Source organism: Rhinopithecus bieti, unplaced genomic scaffold (genome assembly GCF_001698545.2).
Source record: "Rhinopithecus bieti isolate Rb0 unplaced genomic scaffold, ASM169854v2 scaffold_425, whole genome shotgun sequence".
NCBI classification, from domain to species: domain Eukaryota; kingdom Metazoa; phylum Chordata; class Mammalia; order Primates; family Cercopithecidae; genus Rhinopithecus; species Rhinopithecus bieti.
In genome coordinates, this window is record NW_016803361.1 from 1,610,650 (window position 1) to 1,630,884 (window position 20,235).

At 48.2% G+C, this 20,235-nt stretch overlaps 2 protein-coding genes across 4 annotated transcripts in view; one reads left to right on the plus strand and one right to left on the minus strand.

Annotated features, from left to right (window-relative positions):
• HOGA1 (4-hydroxy-2-oxoglutarate aldolase 1) overlaps positions 1–18,470 on the plus strand; it is a 32,674-nt gene extending 14,204 nt beyond the window's left edge. The window contains exons 2-7 of one of the 3 annotated variants that reach the window (XM_017880190.1): positions 117–245; positions 431–558; positions 1,017–1,151; positions 1,411–1,507; positions 3,198–3,331; positions 18,063–18,470. In XM_017880190.1, coding sequence (XP_017735679.1) covers positions 117–245; positions 431–558; positions 1,017–1,151; positions 1,411–1,507; positions 3,198–3,331; positions 18,063–18,086 — 647 coding nt within the window. In that variant the 3' untranslated portion in view covers positions 18,087–18,470. Of the gene's footprint in view, positions 1–116; positions 246–430; positions 559–1,016; positions 1,152–1,410; positions 1,508–3,197; positions 3,332–13,727; positions 15,053–18,062 lie in introns of those variants that run through there. The other 2 variants (XM_017880184.1, XM_017880197.1) reach the window with 2 other exon arrangements.
• The window catches only part of MORN4 (MORN repeat containing 4), a 16,157-nt gene continuing 12,713 nt past the window's right edge, over positions 16,792–20,235 (minus strand). The window contains exons 2-4 of the mRNA XM_017880211.1: positions 19,421–19,535; positions 18,881–18,990; positions 16,792–18,627 (exon numbers count right to left, since the gene is read on the minus strand). Coding sequence (XP_017735700.1) covers positions 18,479–18,627; positions 18,881–18,990; positions 19,421–19,535 — 374 coding nt within the window. The 3' untranslated portion in view covers positions 16,792–18,478. The remainder of the gene's footprint in view (positions 18,628–18,880; positions 18,991–19,420; positions 19,536–20,235) is intronic.

Here is a 20,235-nt window from a genome sequence, read left to right on the forward strand (position 1 = left end):
CCTGCAAAGATGGGAAGGAAATGTGTGAAAGATTGTGGTGTTGAAAGGTAGGAACACTAATGTCCTGGTTGTTTTATAGAGGATGGGAAGGAGTTGGTCAGCTGTGTCTCTTGCAGGCTTCGTGGTCCAGGGCTCCAATGGCGAGTTTCCCTTCCTGACCAGCAGCGAGCGCCTCGAGGTGGTGAGCTGTGTGCGCCAGGCCATGCCCAAGAACAGGCTCCTGCTAGCTGGCTCGGGATGCGAGTGTGAGCCAGAATGCCCTGTGCCCTGGGGGTGGGAGGGTGTGTAGGATCCAGGCTCCTAGCCCCTAGCTTGGGTCCTGTCTCCTTGTTCTGCCTCTTCTGGGACGTGCTGAGGCACCCTCGCTTGGCCCAGTGCCCTAGTCCAGGCCTCCTTCTGCCTGCTGTCACCTCTCTCCTTCCTCCGGCAGCCACTCAAGCCACAGTGGAGATGACTGTCAGCATGGCCCAGGTTGGGGCTGACGCGGCCATGGTGGTGACCCCTTGCTACTATCGTGGCCGCATGAGCAGCGCGGCCCTCATTCACCACTACACCAAGGTGTGTGTGGGGCCTGAGACCAAGAGGAGGCTCTGCCCAGGGAGAGGAGATGAGGGAAGCTGGGAGTGGGGTGCTACTTCATATGAACGGCAGCTATAGGAAACGGGTGGACTGCCACCATGGATCAGCTGCACAACATTGGGAGGCTTACCTAACCACTCTGTGTTACTGCTTCCTCCCCTCTAAAATTGGAGGAATGATGTCATCTATCTCATAGGGTTGCAGTGAGCATCAAATGAGATCAGGAACATAAAGGGCTTAGAACAGTGCCTGGCATATGGAAAGCACTCCATAAATATGACCCACCGTGATTGCTCACACTCGGGGCATGCAGCACAGGAGGGAGGCCTGTCCAGGTGGCCCTGGAGTGAAGCAGGCCTGGACCTGTGGGTGGGCAAGTCTCTGGCTCCTGGGACCTGGGGCGGCTGCCCTCTCCTGCTTTTTTCTGCGCCCCGCAGGTTGCTGATCTCTCTCCAATCCCTGTGGTGCTGTACAGTGTCCCAGCCAACACAGGGCTGGACCTGCCTGTGGATGCGGTGGTCACGCTTTCCCAGCACCCAAATATTGTGGGCATGAAGGACAGCGGTGGTGATGTGAGTGGCAGCAGCTCCGGGGTTGTGGTCTTCTCCTCCTTTTCTGGTTCCTGGTTCCTAGCACTTTTGCTCCTGAGGGCAACTCTGAGATCTGTTTCCATCCTTGGCTTCTGTGTGGATTCTCTCTGTCGTGTGGGCTCTCTGGGACTTTCTTGAGGGCATCTCTTTGGGCACTGGGCTTTCATTCCACCACGCTTACCCGGCCCTCACCCAGGATAAGGCTCTGGGCACAGCTCTCACACCACATTTGCTGTTGCAGGTGACCAGGATTGGGCTGATTGTTCACAAGACCAGGAAGCAGGATTTCCAGGTGTTGGCTGGATCGGCTGGCTTCCTGATGGCCAGCTATGCCTTGGGTAGGCTGCCCACTGCTCTCAGATTGTCATGGGTTACCAAGAGATACCCAGGCACCTGGGTCTGCTGGGAGAGACCGTGAGGGCTGGGGCTGGGTCTGAAGACGGTAGTTTGCCAGCCTGCCCGCTCTGAAAACTCAGAAACCTGGCCACGCCGCTTGCCTGTCTGAATACAGGGTGCTGTGAGTAACCTTGCTGGCTGGAGGAGGATGGCCGTGTACAATCCCTGGCCTGTAGTAGGGATGCCTGCAGTTTGTTCTAAGTCCGGAGCTCCGTGATTAGATGACAAACTTAGTTGCTCTAATCCACTTTGTACATCATTCTCTGAGGGCAGAGGCCTTGGGGCCCTCCTCTGTAGTTCAGGAGTCCATTTTCCTCTCCCCTGTCCCAGGCCAGAATGAATTGTCAGATCTACAGAGTTGAGCCAGGGATCTTCAGTTGCCTGATCAGATTCTGTTCCAATCCAGGGTCCCTATGAATGTCTCTTAGATCAACTGCTCTTGTCTGTTTGGGGTCAGCGTCCTTGGGTTTGGGTTGGATTTGAGCCCTGGAGGGGAGGGAGGAGAAGGGAAGCTGTTCCTTTCAGTTGAAGCCCCAGTGAGGAGAGATTTGAGTGACCTTTCTAGCACTGCAGGGGAGAATCCTGGTTCCTATTCCATCTGGTCTCTCCAGACTTTGGCTGGTTGTCTAGGGCCTTGTACATCTCCCCCTGCCATGTCACGGCCTCTACAATGAAGGGGAAGAAGAAGGGACCCATCATTTCTCTCTCATTCCTGAAAGTGGAGTAGAAAAAAAAAAAAAAGCACAGGCTCTGGAGGTTGGAGGGAATCTCAGTTCTGCAGTTTATTCACCGGGTAATGCTGGGCAAAGCATTCACCTCTCTGGGCCTGAGTTTCTACTCTGTGCACGGAGGGATCGTGAGGATTAGAGAGCATCAGGGCCATGCTGCTGAAGCGCGCCTGGAACACATAATAGGTATTCCACAAACAACAGCTCTATTAGCTCATTCTAAATTGCCTCCTCTCTCTCTGGTCTTGAGGCCCTGTGCCTTGGGTTCCACTCCTATCTAGCCTTAGAAGCATACTCACAGACTTGCAGAAGTGGTGGGGCTTTCTGAGATCACAGCCAAACCCATTTTCATTGCCCTGATGAGCACAAACAGGACTAGAGAGGGTCTCATTCAGGTTTATGCAGTCAATGGGAAGACATGCCTGGTGACCTGACTCTGTCCAGGGCGCTTTCCACGCCCACTGCTGTCTCTGGTTGCATCCACTGGGGGGAATAAGATTTCAAAAGAGCAAAGGCTTCCCATCCATCCTACCCTCTTACAGGACTGATGAGTCAGGGGGCTATTGGAGGAAGCTAGAGGTGTCAACTGGCAGATGGGATTTTATTCCAGGAGGGGTTCAGGGAAGGAACTGTCCTTGAGTTCACTTTCAGGCTCTGCTCCCTGCCCCTCACAGATCAGCCCTGAGCAGCACTCGACCTGCAGGATTCTATTTTGAATATGCAGGTAGCTCTTCTCTCTGGAAATGTGTACTCTGGACTCACAGAGCATGCCTTTGATGTAGCCAACCAAGTGACATAGAAATCTGTATGTAATGTCCCCAGGCTGAAGAAGTGCTGGGACCAGGGCTTGAGATGCTCAGAGGGGAGAGGCTCTGGCTGACGTTCTGTGTCTTACTTCCTGCAGGAGCTGTGGGGGGCGTGTGCGCCCTGGCCAATGTCCTGGGGGCTCAGGTGTGCCAGCTGGAGCGACTGTGCCTCACAGGGCAATGGGAAGATGCCCAGAAACTGCAGCACCGCCTCATCGAGCCAAACGCTGCGGTGAGCCAGTGGCAGCAGGGGCGCGGTGTGGGGGGAGTGGGCAGTCTGTGTCCTCACTGGAGCAGGACCCAGGGCTGGCACCAGGCCCCACTCAGTCTCTTCCTTTCAGAAAATCCTTTGAGAGAACATCCCAGTGTGGGAACTCCTTGTGCCTCCCAGAAAATCCTGACTTTGGACAAAGTCAGGCACTATTGATTGTGAAACTTAAGTGTACATTAAAATTCCCTTAGAGGCAAATTAAAGTTTCAACTTTTGGGCCCAAGAAGATGCACTGAAACAAACATCCTGTGTGATTGTGATAGAATAACCCTAGGACCACACTTAGAGGTGCCTGGAGAGAAAGAGCGTAAACCAGGGCCTCTAAATCCACGCTGTTGGGGGCCAGGTCCTGAAAAAATAGGAATGATTGGGGCTAGCAAAGGAGTTAGAAGGCAGGAGAGTACCATCTTCATATAATCTGTTCTGTGGTCAGACTCTGTACCCCAATTCTTTGTTGGGCAAAGAAGAACTTCAGAGAGAACGCCCGTCAAGTTCAGGGCCATTCTGAAGTCTGAGGCAACAGAAAAATGTGTGCCCCTGTATTCAAGTTTTAATGTACATTTTATCCTTTATTTCCTTCCTTCCTCCCTCCCTCCCTCGCTCCTTTATTTCTCTTTCTCTCTCTCTCTTTCTTTCTCTGTCTCTCTCTCTCTCTTTTCTTTTCTTTTTTTTTTTTTTTGAGACAGAGTCTCGCTCTTTTGCCCAGGCTGGAATGCAGCAATCTCAGCTCACTGCAACCTCTGTCTCCCAGGTTCAAGCAATTCTTGTGCCTCACACTCCTGAGTAATAGAGATTACACGTGTGCACCACCATCCCCGGCTAATTTTTGTTTTTGTTTTCATGTTTCAGTAGAGATGGGGTTTCACCATGTTGGCCAGGCTAGTCTCAAATTCCTGGCCTCAAGTGATCCGCCCACCTCAGCCTCCCAAAGTGCTGGTATTACAGGCATGAGCCACAGTGCCTGGCCTTTTTCTTTTCTTTTCCTTTCTTTTCTCTTCTCTTCTCGTTTCTTTTCTGAGACAGAGTCTCACTCTGTCGCCCAGGCTGGAGTGCAGTGGCTCAATCTCGGCTCACTGCAACCTCCGCCTCCTAGGTGCAAGCAATTCTCCTGTCTCAGCCTCCCTAGTAGCTGGGATTACAGGCACGTCCCACCATACCCAGCTAATATTTTTGTATTTTTAGTAGAGACGGGGTTTCACCATGTTGGCCAGGCTGGCCTCAAACTCCTAACCTCAAGTGACCCTCCTGCCTCGGCCTCCCAATTTTTTGCTTTTATTTTTTTATTTTCGAAACAGAGTCATTCTCTGTCACCCAGGCTAGAGAACAGTGGTGTGATGATAGCTCACTGCAGCCTCAACGTCCTGGGCTTAAGCAATCTTTTTTATTTTTTATTTTTATTTTTGTAGAGATGGCGGTCTCACTATGTTGCCCAGGCTGGTCTTTATCTCCTGGGCTCAAGCGGTCCTCCCACCTCAGCCTCCCAAAATGCTGGGATTACAGGCATGAGCCACCATGGCTGGCCTACTGTATATCTTATATTAAACTTTTTATTTTATTTATTTACTTTGAGATGGCGTCTCACTCTGTCACCCAGGCTGGTGTGCAGTGGCACAATCTCGGCTTATTGCAGCCTCTGCCTCCTGGGTTCAAGCAATTCTCCTGCTCAGCCTCCCAAGTAGCTGGGATTACAGGTACCTGCCACCACACCCGGCTAATTTTTGTGTTTTTAGTGAAGACAGGTTTCACCATGTTGGCCAGGCTGGTCTCAAACTCCTGACCTCGTGATCCACCTGCCTTGGCCTCCCAAAGTGTTAGGATTATAGGCATGAGCCACCATGCCTGGCCAAACTTTTTATTTTTAGATAATTATAGATTCCCATGCAACTTTAAGAAATAATACAAAGGGATCCCATGTACCCATGGTCCAGTTTTCCCCAATGGCAACATCTTACAAAACTGTAGAATAATTTCACAGTCTGGATATTGACCTTGATACAGTTGAGACACAGAATATTTCTGTCCCTACAAGGATCCCTCATGTCATCCTCTTATAGCCATGCCTACTCACATTTGCCTTCACCGGCTCCTTAACCTCTAGCAACCACACATACATTCACCATTTTATAATTTTGTCAGTTCAAGAGTATACTGTATGGAATCACATGGTATATAACTTTTGGGGACTAGCTTTTTCCACTCCGCATAATTCTCTGGATATTCATCCAGGTTGTTTGCTGCGTGTATCAATAGTTAATTCTTTTTATTTCTGAGTAGTATACCATGGCATGGCTGTACCACAGCATGTTTATTTATTATTTATTTATTGAGACAGGGTCTTGTTCTGTCGCCCAGGATGAGTGCAGTGGCAGGATTATTGCTCACTGCAGCCTCGACCTCCTGGCTCAAGCAATCTTCCCAGTTCATCCTCCCAAGTAGCTGGGTCAACAGGTGCACACTACCACACCTGGCTAATTCTTTTTTATTTTTAGTAGAGACAAGGTCTCGCTATGTTGCCCAGGCTGGTCTCGAACTCCTGGTCTCAAGCCATCTTGCCTCAGCCTCCCAAAGTGCTGGGATTACAGGCATGAACCACCACAGCCGGCCCCCTACAGCATGTTTAACCACTCACCTGTTGAAGAACAGCTGGGTTATTTTCAGTTTTTGGCTATTAAAAGCTGCCATGGGCTGGGTGCAGTGGCTCACGCCTGTAATCCCAGCACTTTGGGACGCCAAGGTGGGCAGATCACCTGAGGTCAGGAGTTTGAGACCAGCCTGGCCAACATGGTGAAACTCCGTCTCTACTAAAAATACAAAAATTAGCTGGGCGTGGTGGTGCACATCTGTAATCCCAGCTACTCGAGTGGCTGAGCAGGAGAATCGCTTGAACCCAGGAGGCGGAGGTTGCAGTGAGCCAAGATTGTGCCACTGCACTCCAGCTTGGGTGACAGAGTGAGACTCTGTCTCAATAAATAAATAAATAAATAAATAAATAAATAAAAAGATAAATAAAAGCTGCCATGAACATTCATGAACAGGTTTTCGTGTGTCCGTAAGTTTTCATTTTTCTGGGATCGATACACAGCAGTAAAAATGGTGGGTCATAGGGTAGTCACAGGTTTCATTTTCTGAGAAACTGCTGGCTGGGTGTGGTGGCTCACACTTGCAATCCCATCATTTTGGGAGGCTGAGGGGGGTGGATTGCTTGNAAATAAATAAATAAATAAATAAATAAAAGCTGCCATGAACATTCATGAACAGGTTTTCGTGTGTCCGTAAGTTTTCATTTTCTGGGATCGATACACAGCAGTAAAATGGTGGGTCATAGGGTAGTCACAGGTTTCATTTTCTGAGAAACTGCTGGCTGGGTGTGGTGGCTCACACTTGCAATCCCATCATTTTGGGAGGCTGAGGGGGGTGGATTGCTTGAGCCCAGGAGTTCAAGACCAGCCTGCACAACATGGGGAGACTCTGTCTCTACAAAAAATACAGAAAATTAGCTAGGTGTGGTGGCATGCACCTGTGGTCCCACGACTCGGGAGGCTGAGGCAGAAGGGAAGATCCCTTGAATCTGGGAGGTTGAGGCTGCAGTGAGCTGTGATTTTGCCACTGCACTCCAGCCTGGGCTACAGAGTGAGATCCTGTCTCAAAAAACAAAACAAAAAAACAAACCCCAAAACCCCAAAACAAACAAACAAAAACCCAGAAACAAACCTGCCAAACTTTTCCAGAGCGGCTGTACTATTTTAAATTTACACTGATGTAAACATATGAGTGATCTAGTTTTTCTGCAGCTTTGCCAGCATTTGGTGTTGTGACTATTTTTTATTTTAGCCATTCTGACAGATGTGTAGTACCATCTCATTGTGGTTTTAATTTGCATTTCTCTGATGGCTAATGCTATTGAACATTTTTTTCATGTATTTATTTGCCATCTTTTCAGTGAACTATCTATATTTCTTACCCGTTTTAAAATTGGATTGTTCTTTTGACTGTTGAATTTTAAAGTTCTTTATAGCTTCTAAATACTAGTCCTTTGTTAGATATGTGGCTTGTAAATATTTTCTCCCAGTCTGCAGCTTGTCTTTTCATTGCCTTAACAGGTCTTTTGCAGAGCAAGTTTTACATTTTGATGAAGTACAATTTATCAACATTTTCTATTATGGATCATGTTTGTGGTGTCAAGTCTAATAATTCTTAAAGAGTTCTGGGCACGGTGGCTCACGTCTATAATCCCAGCTCTTTGGGAGGCTGAGGTGGGTGGATCACGAGGTCAGGAGTTCAAGATCAGCCTGGCTGAGATGGTGAAACTCCCGTCTCTACTAAAAATACAAAAAAAAAAAAAAAAAAAATAGCCAGGCGCAGTGGCAGGCGCCTGTAATCCCAGCTACTCGGGAGGCTGAGGCAGGAGAATCACTTGAACTCGGAGGGCAGAAGTTGCAGTGAGCCTAGATCGTGCCATTGCATTCCAGCCTGGGTGACAGAGTGAGACTCCATCTCAGAAAAAAACAAAACAAAACAAACAAACAAACAACTCTTAAAGAATTCTCAGGGCCAGGTGTGGTGGCTCACACCTGTAATCCCAGCACTTTGGGAGGCCAAGGCGGGCAGATCATGAAGTCAGGAGACTGAGACCATCCTGGCTAATACTGTGAAACCCCGTCTCTACCAAAAATACAAAAAATTAGCCGGGCATGGTGGCGGGAGCCTGTAGTCCCAGCTACTACTGGAGGCTGAGGGAGGAGAATGGTGTGAACCTGGGAGGTGGAGCTTGCAGTGAGCTGAGATTGCCCCACTGCACTCCAGCCTGGGCGACAGAGCGAGATTCCGTCTCAAAAAAAAAAAAAGTGTTCTTAGAAGATTATAAAGATTTTCTCTTATTTTTTTCCTTTAAGTTTTATAGTTTTATGTTTTATAAGTCTGTGACTCATTTTGAGTTGATTTTTGTATAAAGTGTGAGACTTAGGTCGAGGTTTTGTGGTTTTCTTCCCTAAGGGATATCCATTTGCTCCAGCTTCATTTGTTGAAAAGGCCATCTTTCCTCCATTGAACTGCTTGCGTGCCTTGTCAAAAGTCAGTGGGGCATATTTGTGTGGGTCTATTTCTGGATTCTCTCTTCTTTCCATTGATTTTTGTGTCTATCTCTCTGCAGTACCACACAGACTTGATTACTATAGCTAAGCCTTAAAATCAGGTAGACTGATTCCTCCCACTTTGCTCTTTTGTTTTTCCTTCAAATTGTTTTGTCGAATTTCTTTACCTTTTCATATAAATTTTACAAGACTCTTGTCTATATCTACAATAAAATCTTGCTGGGCCTTTGATCGAAATTGTGTTAAGCCTGCATACCAAGCTGGGGACAACTGACTTCTTTACCATGTTGTCCTCCAGTCCTTGAACATGGTACATTTCTCTGTTTATTTAGATCTTCTTTGATTTATTTCTTCAGCATTTTGTAGTTTCCAGCCAATAAGTCTTATACATATTTTTTAAAATTGACACCTAAGGATCTGGTGCAGACTGGCTCACGCCTGTAATCCTAGCACTTTTGGAGATAGAGATGGCAGTATTGCTTGAGGCCAGGACTTTGAGACCAGCCTGGGCAACATGGCGAGACCCCATCTCTGAAAAAAAAAAAGACACCTCTGCACTAGGCTCTGTACTAGGCACATCCTGCTGCCTGGAGGGTAGAAGAGCCCCCTTGTTGCTCCCTACACACTGCCTCCACTGCATTGCCTGTGTGTCTGGCAGCAGGTGGGGTGGGCTCTGGTGGCATTTTGAAGATGAGCAGTGGTACAAGTCCTGACTTCCCTCCACTAGGCCTGCTCTGACACCACCCAGCTGGGAGCAGGGGTGGCAGTTCAGACTCCTTCACTCAGTCTTTGCTAGCCTGGCTGGTGTTTGACTAGCGTAGAGCAGTTATTGTTTGAAAGCTTTCCATCTTGCTAGGCCACCCCTTTTCCGGTCCTTTGGCTAGAGAGAACTGGTTTCTGTTAGTGCTTGTATTGTCTGTACCGTATTGGCATTGCGTGCTTGCCGACTTCTTCAGCTCCAAGTCTGGGCCGGGGTATGCAGCGCTGTGTTGCTTATTGGGTCCCTTGTTGGTCTTCCTTCTTCTCTCTGCCTTCCAGAGTCTTCTTATGTCTGTTTTTTATATAATGTCCAGATATATATAATTTTTAAATAAAATGTCCAGATAATATTTTATATAATGTCCAGAGTTTTTAGTTGTACTTATTGGGAAGAATTGGGACAAGTACATCTACTCCACCTTCCTGAAAGTAAAAGCTCTAAGTATTTTTCTAAATGGTGATTTTTTCCCCCCTAAGAACATGACAGTGGGTGAAAAAATATTGAAAATTGAAAAGCAGGTATGTTAAAACTCACAGCACTATTTTAGGTTTAAATATTTCATATACCAAAAACATGATTTGTTATAATTTTATTTTCCTGGCTTTAGTGGAAGCAAACTCATCAAAACATATTTTTCCAAATCTACTTCTAGAGAAAGATTAACCACTAAAAAGATACCAGCAGGGCACAGTGGCTCACACCTGTAATCCCAGCAATTTGGGAGGTTGAGGCAGGAAGATCATTTGAGCTCAGGAGTTTGAGACCAGCCTGGGCAACAGAGTGAGACTTTGTCTTCAGTAAAAATAAACAAAAATTAGCCAGGCATGGTGGCGTGCAACTGTAGTCCCAGCTACTCAGAGGCTGAGGCAGGAAGATTGCTTGAGCCCATGAGGCCGAGGCTGCAGTGAGCTATGATCATGCCACTTCACTCTAGCCTGGACAAAAGAGCAAGACCCTGTCTCAAAAAAAAGAAATTTAAAAAATACAATAAATAAAATAAAATGAAAATACACCAAAAAACCCCATGTATTTGGGGTACACATGATTACTTATGCATGAGTCTTCAATATGGTGGGCCACAGCTAGATCCTGTCTTTATTTAAAGCTTTGTTCATTGTGGATTTTTTTTGCATTAATTTTGATTTTTAAAAAAATATTGCATTGAAATATTACTTATTTTGGCTGGGCGCAGTGGCTCACGCCTATAATCCCAGCACTTTGGGAGGCCAAGGGGGGCAGATCGCCTGAGGTCAGGAGTTCGAGATCAGCCTGGCCAACATGGTGAAACCCTCTCTCTATTAAAAATACAAAAATTAGCCAGGTGTGGTGGTGGGCACCTGTAATCCCAGCTGCTCAGGAGACTGAGGCAGAAGAATCACTTGAACCCAGGAGGTGGAAGTTTCAGTGAGCCGAGATCGCACCACTGCACTCCAGCCTGGGTGACAGAGTGAGACTGTTTAAAAAAAAAAAAAAAGCATTGAAATATTACTTATTTTGATGATTGAGGTTTTTGGCCTCCCCTTAAGTTTTGCATGCAAGGTAAGGGCCTCATGGGCCTGGTTGCAGTCCCAGGCTGAGCTAGGCACTCCACAATGTTTTGTTTGGGTAAAGTGGTGGGTGGGCTCTAGAGCTCCCTCACAGCTGTATCCTTACCTCAAAGGGGCAGATTAACTTAGATTTAGAGAAAGGACAGCTGAGGAGGTAGATCTGAGTCCCGCGGAGGTGAAGGTGCTTCCGAGATGGGGCCTTTCTATAAATAGGTTGTAGGAACTTGCAGAAGCGATTGGGCCCCCATTGGGCACAGGCCGTCCTGCACATACTGAACATTCCACTGGGGTGGGGCCTCTGCTCTCCCACTCCCAATGCACCTGTGAAAGCGAAGGTCCCAGAACCCGCATGCCACCGGGACAGGAAAAGGAGCGGATTCCAGGGCTCATGGGAACTGGTCTAATATTAGCGGTGTTTTCTCATCTGGCCCTTGGGACATCTCTATGGGGTAGGTGGTGTTATCCCTCATTTTGCAGACGAAGCAGCTTGGGCTGCCCCTGGGGAAGAGAGGATGCCTAGCTGTCATCCCAGATCTCTGCATGTCATCCTGCCCTACCCCATCCTGCCTCACCCTTCATTCTGTGTCCTCTCCTGTGCCAGCTCTGGGCACATACCCAGGAATGCCTGGGACACCTTTCTGCTGCCTGGGCTGTGGGCTCAGACACCACGAGAGCAGCTTGATGTCACTCTATTGCCCCTCCCTGGTCGAACACAATGTCCTTCCTCCACCTTCCCACCAGCCTGCCTCTTGCCCCTGGCTATATTTAGGACTTTCTACAGTCTTTGCCACCAACCCTTTCTTCGGGTTTGAAGAGAGGCCACACCAGATATCTTTGGAAACCCATGGCAGGAGCAAGCTTTTCTCTAGGTACCTCTTATTTCCATCCTCTATCCTGGGTCTCTCCCACCTACTCAGGCTTTGGGTAAAAAGGCCAGACTATTAGAACATCATGGGGGTGGTGAGGCCTGGAGGAGGGTGGCTTACCACCCATTCCAAGAAAAAAAAAATCCATGCTTGATGAAGCCTCCGGGACTCTAGTGATAAACAGTTATTAGTCAATCTTTCATCAGTGGTTCCTGGCCTCTTTATCCCAAACAACCTCTTATTTATCCTCCTAAGGTTTTAGCTTCCCTCCAGATAAAACTTTCTTAAGGACTACTTTCTTTTTTTTTTTTTTGAGATGGAGTCTGGCTCTGTTGCCCGGGCTGGAGTGCAGTGGCCAGATCTCAGCTCACTACAAGCTCCACCTCCCGGGTTTACGCCATTCTCCTGCCTCAGCCTCCTGAGTAGCTGGGACTACAGGCACCTGCCACCTCGCCCGGCTAGTTTTTTGTATTTTTTAGTAGAGACGGGGTTTCACCGTGTTAGCCAGGATGGTCTCGATCTCCTGACCTCGTGATCCGCCCGTCTCGGCCTCCCAAAGTGCTGGGATTACAGGCTTGAGCCACCGCGCCCGGCCAGGACTACTTTCATAGTTTTTAGGTAGTGAAAGATTCATCTAATATTTCTGATCAGCATGAAATAACCAGTTGCTATACCAAAAGCAAGGAAATTTGATGCTTCATCTACTCTGTAAAATTCCACACATGATTTTAAATTATAATAGGCCAGGCACCGTGGCTCATGCCTGTAATCCCAGGACTTTGGGAGGCCGAGGTGGGTGGATCACTTGAGCTCAGGAGTTTGTGACTAGCCTGAGCAACACAGCAAGACCTCATCTCTACAAAAAATGCAAAAATTAGCCAGGCATGGTGGCATGCATCTGTAGTCGAAGGTGATCTGGAGACTGAGGCAGGAAAATCGATCGAGCCCAGGAGGTCTGGGCTACAGTTAGCCATGATCATACCACTGCACTCTGGCCTGAGTGGCAGAGTGAGACTCTGTCTCAAAAAAATAAAAATAAAATAAAAATAAATAAATTATTCCAGGTGCGGTGGCTCGTGCCTGTAATCCTAGCACTTTGGGAGGCCGAGGTGGGCAGATCACTTGAGGTCAGGAGTTTGAGACCAGCCTGGCCAACATGGCAAAGCCCTGTCTCTACTAAAAATACAAAGATAAAATAAAATAAAATAAAATAAAATAAAATAAAATAAAATAAGCCTGGTGTGGTGGCAGGTGCCTGTAATCTCAGCTACTCAGGAGGCTGAGGCAGGAGAATTACTTGAACTCAGGAGGCAGAGGTTGCAATGAGCCGAGATCACGCCACTGCACTCCAGCCTGGGTGACAGAGCAAGACTCTGTCTCAAAAAAATAAACAACAAACAAACAAATAAATAAATAATAACAATAGCTTTAGGTTCCCCATTATCAGGGAAAAGCCTTTAGAGATCATGTTGTCCAGCTCCTTCATTTTTTACACAGGAGAACTTACTCAGAGATAATAAGTAAATGACATAAGGTTTATACAACAAAACTTCCTTGGGCAACCATGCTTTGCTTTTCCTGGGAGAACATTTAGTGTTAGGGTCAGGAAGAGCTATGGGGAGGTGAGGGCAGCCTGTTGCAAGGGGAGTGGAGGTCTGGGCTGTGGCTGAGGCTGCCACAGATCCTTCCCCCTCCTGACTTCCCAGGCCTGGTGTGCCCTGCGTCAGCTTTCGGGGAACTGGGCTGCAGACTGCTGATGCTCTAGTACCTAGACCCGCAGCCTTGCTGTCTTCTCCCACCCCAGCTCAAGGACCGAATGACACTCCCCCCTCTGTTGGAGTGGATTTTTCTCCTAAAACCAAAGGAGGCACTCTTCTTCCCCAATCTGAAGTTTTTGTATTTTTCTATTACAGACCTGCTCTCTGGTCTCTAAATCTGGATTCCCAATCTACCCTGGGTGCCATAGAGTTGGTAGTTACTTTCCTGGGGGAAGAGGGTAAGGACTTCAACGTTCTGAAAGGGACAGATTTCCGAGTTCCAGATATGGGCGTTCAGCAAATTTCTCAGTCTCTTTTAACAGGCCCTGCTTTGCAGGTGACCCGACGCTTCGGGATCCCAGGGCTGAAGAAAATCATGGACTGGTTTGGCTACTACGGAGGCCCCTGCCGCGCCCCCTTGCAGGAGCTGAGCCCCGCTGAGGAGGAGGCACTGCGCATGGATTTCACTAGCAACGGCTGGCTCTGAGGGCCGGCAGCGTCCATGGCTGGCCTGAGCCCATCTCAGCCTCCTGCCTTGCACTTGCAGCCTGAAGCAGAGAGCGCAGGGAGGATGAGGGCGGCGGGCGAGGGGAGCCGGTAGAGGCTCCTTTGCCTACTTTAGTCCTCCAGGCAGCCTTTCACAGGCACGCCCACGCACATCTCCTATTCTCATTGCCCCGACCTCTCCCTTTTGTATCCTAAACTGTCTCTCTGGCCTGAAGACTGGTAAGGAGCAATTTCTCAATTTGTCCCTCTACTGTGGATGCTGTCCTATGCCCTGAGGCACATGAAATCAGAAAGGAAGGGCAGAGGTGCAAGTAGGCACAGTCAGGAAATTTTTTTTTCTTTCTTTTCTTTTTCTTTTTTTTTTTTTTTGAGACAGTTTCGCTCTGTTGCCCAGGCTGGAGTGCAATGGTACCATCTCGGCTCACTGCAACCTCCGCCTCCTGGGTTCAAGCAATTCTCCTGCCTCAGCCTCCCGAGTAGTTGGGATTACAGGCACCTGCCACCACGTCCAGCTAATTTTGTATTTTTAGTAGAGACGGGGGTTTCACCATGTTGGCCAGGCTGGTCTCGAACTCCTGACCTAGGTGATTCAACTGCCTCGGCCTCCCAAACTGCTGGGATTACAGCCATGAGCCACTGCACCCAGCCGGGAATTTGTTTTATTGAAGCGGGGACTACTTAGACTTGGGGCTTCAAACCTGAGTCTAGCACAATGCAGCTGGAAGCCAGGGCTACTCCTACAAACCCAAGTTCTGACTCCTTCCAGGGAAGTATCAGCCTAGGAAACTTGATCAGGAAAGTGTCACTGGTCTTTCAAAGAGCCCTCTTTACCCTCCCACCCCCGCCCTCCACACTGCAAGCTGCATTCCAGCCACAATGCCCTTTTCTAAATCTGTTTTCATTCATCTCCTATTCTGGTCTCTAGCCTTGATTCCAACCACTGAAAGCACGGGGACAGCTCAGCGGCTTGTCAGATTGGTAAATAGTGACACCTGGTGGATAAATGTTACATTCTAGAAGACTATTCTGGTCAGCCTAGGTCTGAAACACTAAGGGGACTTCCTCTGAGATAGGGCCATCCTCTTGCCTACAGGCACTCTGCTTTTATTATTAAAAATAATCACTTTGTTACTATAATAAAATTTAACAGGTAAAATTAGTGTGACTGTGTACAGACGGACACTCTATTGCTATGTAGATCTTAGGTTTCCTGGCCAGATGTCAAGAACCTTCCTAAAGGCAAGTGAACTCTGATGGTCTGACTTCTCCCAGCTCTAAGAGCGGCCCCAACAATACTGGGCCAGCAGGCATTCACTTACTGGAGGCCTAGGGAAGGGGTAAGAGGCAAAAGAGAGCAACTGAGCTATTTAGAAACACTTAGCACTCTTGTTTTATTTTTTTTTGAGACAGAGTCTTGCTCTGTCATTCAGGCTGTGTGCAGTGGCACGATCTCGGCTCACTACAACCTCCGCCTCCCAGGTTCAAGCAACTCTCCTGCCTCACCCTCCCGAGTAGCTGGGATTACAGACGTGCACCACCACGCCCGGCTAATTTTTGTATTTTTAATAGAGACGGGGTTTCTCCATTTTGATCAGGCTGGTCTCGAACTCCTGACCTCAGGTGATCCTCCTGCCTGGGCCTCCCAAAGTGCTGGGATTACAGGCGTGAGCCACCGTACCCAGCCAGCATCCTTTTTGATTAAAGTGCTAAGTGTTTAGGGCCGGGCAGCACTTTGAGAGGCCGGGCAGCACTTTGGGAGGTGAAGAGTTTGAGACCAGCCTGACCAACATGGCAAAACCCTGTCTCTACTAAAAATACAAACATTAGCCGGGTGTGATGGCACACTCCTGTAATCCCAGTTACTTGGGAGGCTGAGGCACAAGAATTGCTTGAGCCCGGGAGGCAGAGGATGCAGTGAGCTGAGATCATGCCACAGCACTCCAGCCTGGGCCACAAGAGCGAAACTCCATCTCCAAAAAAAAAAAAGATGCTTTCTCCAAAATATTTAACATTTTTCAGTGGTAATATTTGACTAGTGGCAGAAAAATGGAGATACATTTAAAAAAATTACTCATTAAAAAGAAAGTGTAAGGTTAAAAAGAGAGGTAAATAGACACTTGTTTAGGGCAGAGGCTAAAGGAGAGAAAATAAAAGATCTCAATCTTCAACCCAAAACCAGGCTCTGAATGGAACTAAAGCTTGGGGCTTAGTGCCTGGGGTCCTCTCACAGGCAACTTCCAGAGGAGCTGGGCTCAGAAGAGAATCAAGTTTAGAACTTGGGGGAATAGTTAAGGCTAGGCAGGCAGGGTAGTGTACTGAGTAAGAGCTCAGCCTCTGGGCTTAAACAGGTCTGGGTTTAAGTTCTGGGATCTGCCCCTTAGTGTCTATGGGACCTTGGAGAAACTGCTTAACTTCCCTGAGCCTCATCTGTAACACAGGGATAATAATAGTACCTGCCTCCAACAAGGATGCATGTAAACGGGTCAGTGTGGGGGTCAGTGTTCCACCACTCTCCCACTGCAGGGAAAGGGAAACTCCGGCAGGAGTGGACCTGCCAGAGGTAACCCAGCAGGTGTGGCCATAACTAGTCTCAAGACTTTGGCACTCTGATGCTCAGGGTGAGAGGGGTCCAGTTAAGGGAGACGGAGTCAGAAAGACTTGGTTACAAATCCCACCCAGCTGTGCCACCTACTAGTTGCGGCAGCCTGAGATTGTCTGATTCAAGTAAGAAAAAAAAATTCCTATGTCCTCTGTAGAGGCTGAGAAAATTAAATGACTTGATATAGTAAAGTGTGCAGGGTCAGTTCCAAGGGCTAATCTGATTAACTTTTACAAACAGTAAATGGGTTGATATTCATGAAGACGCAGGGCCAGAAAGTCAGGAAAACTAGGTATAGGCAGTTCTGGTGATTTCTTTATTCTTTATAAACACCTTTTTCTACAGTACAATTCAGAGAATAAATAGAGGCACACGGCTATAACTTCCACCACCATCTGCTGTTGAGGAGACATTTAGTGTGAGGCTAGGGGGCTAGAGGTGGGGAACGTATTTAGGTACCAGGGTAACGGGAGGCCTCCGTGATAAACTGCAGAGATCCCATCAGTAAGGTCTGACTGTGGCCTGACGGTCAAGGCTCGTGATAGAAGAGCTACAGTGAGCCAAATGTTCCTTTAGTTCCCTATAGTCCTAGAGTAGGTCCAGTTCTACCAAAACCCCAGGGGTTCGGGTGAGTCTGATTTATCGGTCCACTGGGAAGAAACTGTGTCAGCCCAAGCCATCCCTACGAATTCAGTTCACTCCATGGTAGGGCCTGAAATGGCCTAAATATTCTACCCTTTTCCCTGGAGTTAGTCACATATACAATTAATAAGATTACTGTTTACATGAGTTTTTTTCTTGACTGTCCCAAAAAGGGATCCTGTTCCCCATCTAAGGAAGGAGAGAGGCACACACATGGGGATTATCTGCTGTAACTTGGTGAAGGAAGACAGTCTGTCTTCTAAAGGGAGGAGGAAATAGCACTCTTACCGAATCCTTCTCGGGGGCATAGGCAGGAATGAATACCAGTCTGATCAGACCAAGTGAAAGCCTGGAGCTATGATTCCAACCAGCATGAGGAGTAACATACGGAAAAGCTCAGCCAGGCACAGTGGCTCACACCTGCAATCCTAGCACTCTGGCAGGCCCAGGCAGGAGCATCGCTTGAGCCCAGGAGTTTGAGACGAGCCTGAGCAACATAGCAAGACCTGGCTCATTTTTTTATAATAATAAAATAAAAGGCTGGGCGTGGTGGCTCACGCCTGTAATCCCAGCACTTTAGGAGACCAAGGTGGGTGGATCACGAGGTCAGCAGTTCGAGACCAACATGGTCAACATGGTGAAACCCCATCTCTACTTAAGAAAATACAAAAATTAGCCAGGTGTGGTGGCGCACTCCTGTAGTCCCAGCTACTCAGGAGGCTGAGGCAGGGGAATCGCTTGAACCTGGGAGGTGGAGGTTGCAGTGAGACGAGATTGCGCCACTGCACTCTAGCCTGGACGACAGAGTGAGACTCCATCTCAAAATAATAATAATAATAATAATAAAATTAAAGAAAAGCTCTGGCCTTGACTTTCACAGGGCTGCTCTACTGAGCCACCCGTATCTTTTTCCTGTTTCTCCAGGGTAGCACAGAACACTGGCCCTAAGGTGGGGTAGAATCACCTGCCCCAAAAGCAGCAGAATGAAGGTTCTGTATCACTTGGCTGAAAATGAAGCAGAAGGGTCACAGCAGGCTGCACTGTGTAACCCGAGGTCTTAGGAACAGAGTATCAACAGTGAGAAGAGGCAGTTCCTCTGTCCTCCAGCACACAAGGGTCAGGGAAAGACAGAACCACCAATGACTGAGAGCGTCCGCTGGCCAGCATCCTCAGCACTTTTCTGCGGTCCAGTTCTGGAATGGCAGGTGACAGGGCACATACAAGACCTCTGCTCCACTGTCATTGTCAACTCATCTCAGCTCTGGTTCATTTGTTCACCTCGAGTCAACAAGGGGCGCATGGCTTTACCCAATACTTGTCAGCTGGTGCCCACTGCGCTGTCAGGCAGTGAGATTTCTGGCTGACTTGGAGGCGCTCTGGGCCCGCTGAACGACGGCAGAACACTTCTCACGCCGCAGCAGCTTGTTGTTCTCAAAGAGACCTTCATTGCGGGGGATTCCATGAGAACCATCGGGGAAAGTCAGCAGGCCTTTGAGGAGGGCAGAGAAAACATGGCAGTAACAATGGCGTTAATGTCTCAAAGGTGAGCTTGATACGTTGAGGCTGAAGAAGAGAAAAACTCCCAGCTCTACTCAGGAGTACTCTACTGGTGAGTTCAATGGATAGGCGTCAGGGATGGCCGCTATGGATTGCTGGACACCCGCAGGATTAAAACGAAACAGGTATATTTCCACCCATATTATGCCCACCTAAGTCACCCATCCTGCTGGGCTGCAACTTACCAAAACCATCTACTCTGCCATTTTTAAATTCCCCCTCAAAGGTCATGTTGTCGTATCGAACGAAGACTCCGACGCCATTAAACTTGCCCTGGGCAAACTCCCCCTCATACCTGCAGAAACACCAGAAGTTAGCCTTCAGTGGAAAGTTAGCTGTCCAGATTAATGGAGTTGAGCAGCTGCTGATCTCTGTTATTTAATAATGCCAAGGAGCAAGCCGATTCCACCTGTCACATAGATCCATCTACCCCATCTATTCCCAACCAGCAGAGAAGGATCAGAGAGTATATATGCCATGAAGCCCTGATCTCAACGAAAGAAAATAGGACGGGAATGGGAGTGGGGTGGAAAGTCACTCACTTGGTTGACATTTCAAATTTTAGGTCCACTTAAAAAATAACCAATAAAAGGACTACTTATTCCTCATCTGTGTTCTGCAGGGAGTGAGACAAGCTCCGGATTGACCAGATATTTACCAGTGTCCCATTTTTATGTCAGACCCTCTCTTATTTAAGGCTAAGAAAGGAATGACCTCATACCCACCTTGAACCATCTGAGAAAGTCAATACCCCAACGCCATTAAAGAGCCCATTCTCAAAATGACCCAGGTAGGTGCCACCATCTGCAAACATCAGTTGACCAAAACCATGCCTGCGGCCTGAACAAAGAGAAGGACAGGTGTCAGGTTGGCAGGAGGCAGTTTCAGGGTGCCTTCTTACTCTTCTAGCATCCCTTACCTGCCATCACCCTACCCACAAAGAAAACAAGAGAAGCAGTGACATTAGCAGGGCAGAGGATTATTAGCCAGAGTCAGGCACTGGGAAAACCTGGCTCCTGGGGCCTTTCCATCTTATCACTACAGATTAAAGCAGGTCTACCCAAGTATGAATAAGAGAGCACTTAAAAATAACAACAGCTGGCCAGGCGCAGTAGCTCGTACCTGTAGTGCCAGCATTTTGGGAGGCCAAGGTGGGTGGATCATGAGGTCAAGAGATCAAGACAGTCTGGCCACCATGGTGAAACCTCGTCTCTACTAAAAATACAAAAATTAGCTGCGTGCAGTGGCGCGTGCCTGTAGTCCCAGCTACTCGGGAGGCTGAGGCAGGAGAATCACTTGAACCCGGGAGGCGGAGGTTGCAGTGAGTCAAGATCGGGCTATTGCACTCCAGCCTGGGCAACAAGAGCGAGACTCCGTCTCAAAAAAACAAACAATAGCCGGGCGCGGTGGCTCAAGCCTGTAATCCCAGCACTTTGGGAGGCCGAGATGGGCGGATCACGAGGTCAGGAGATCGAGACCATCCTGGCTAACACGGTGAAACCCCGTCTCTACTAAAAACTACAAAAAAAAACTAGCCGGG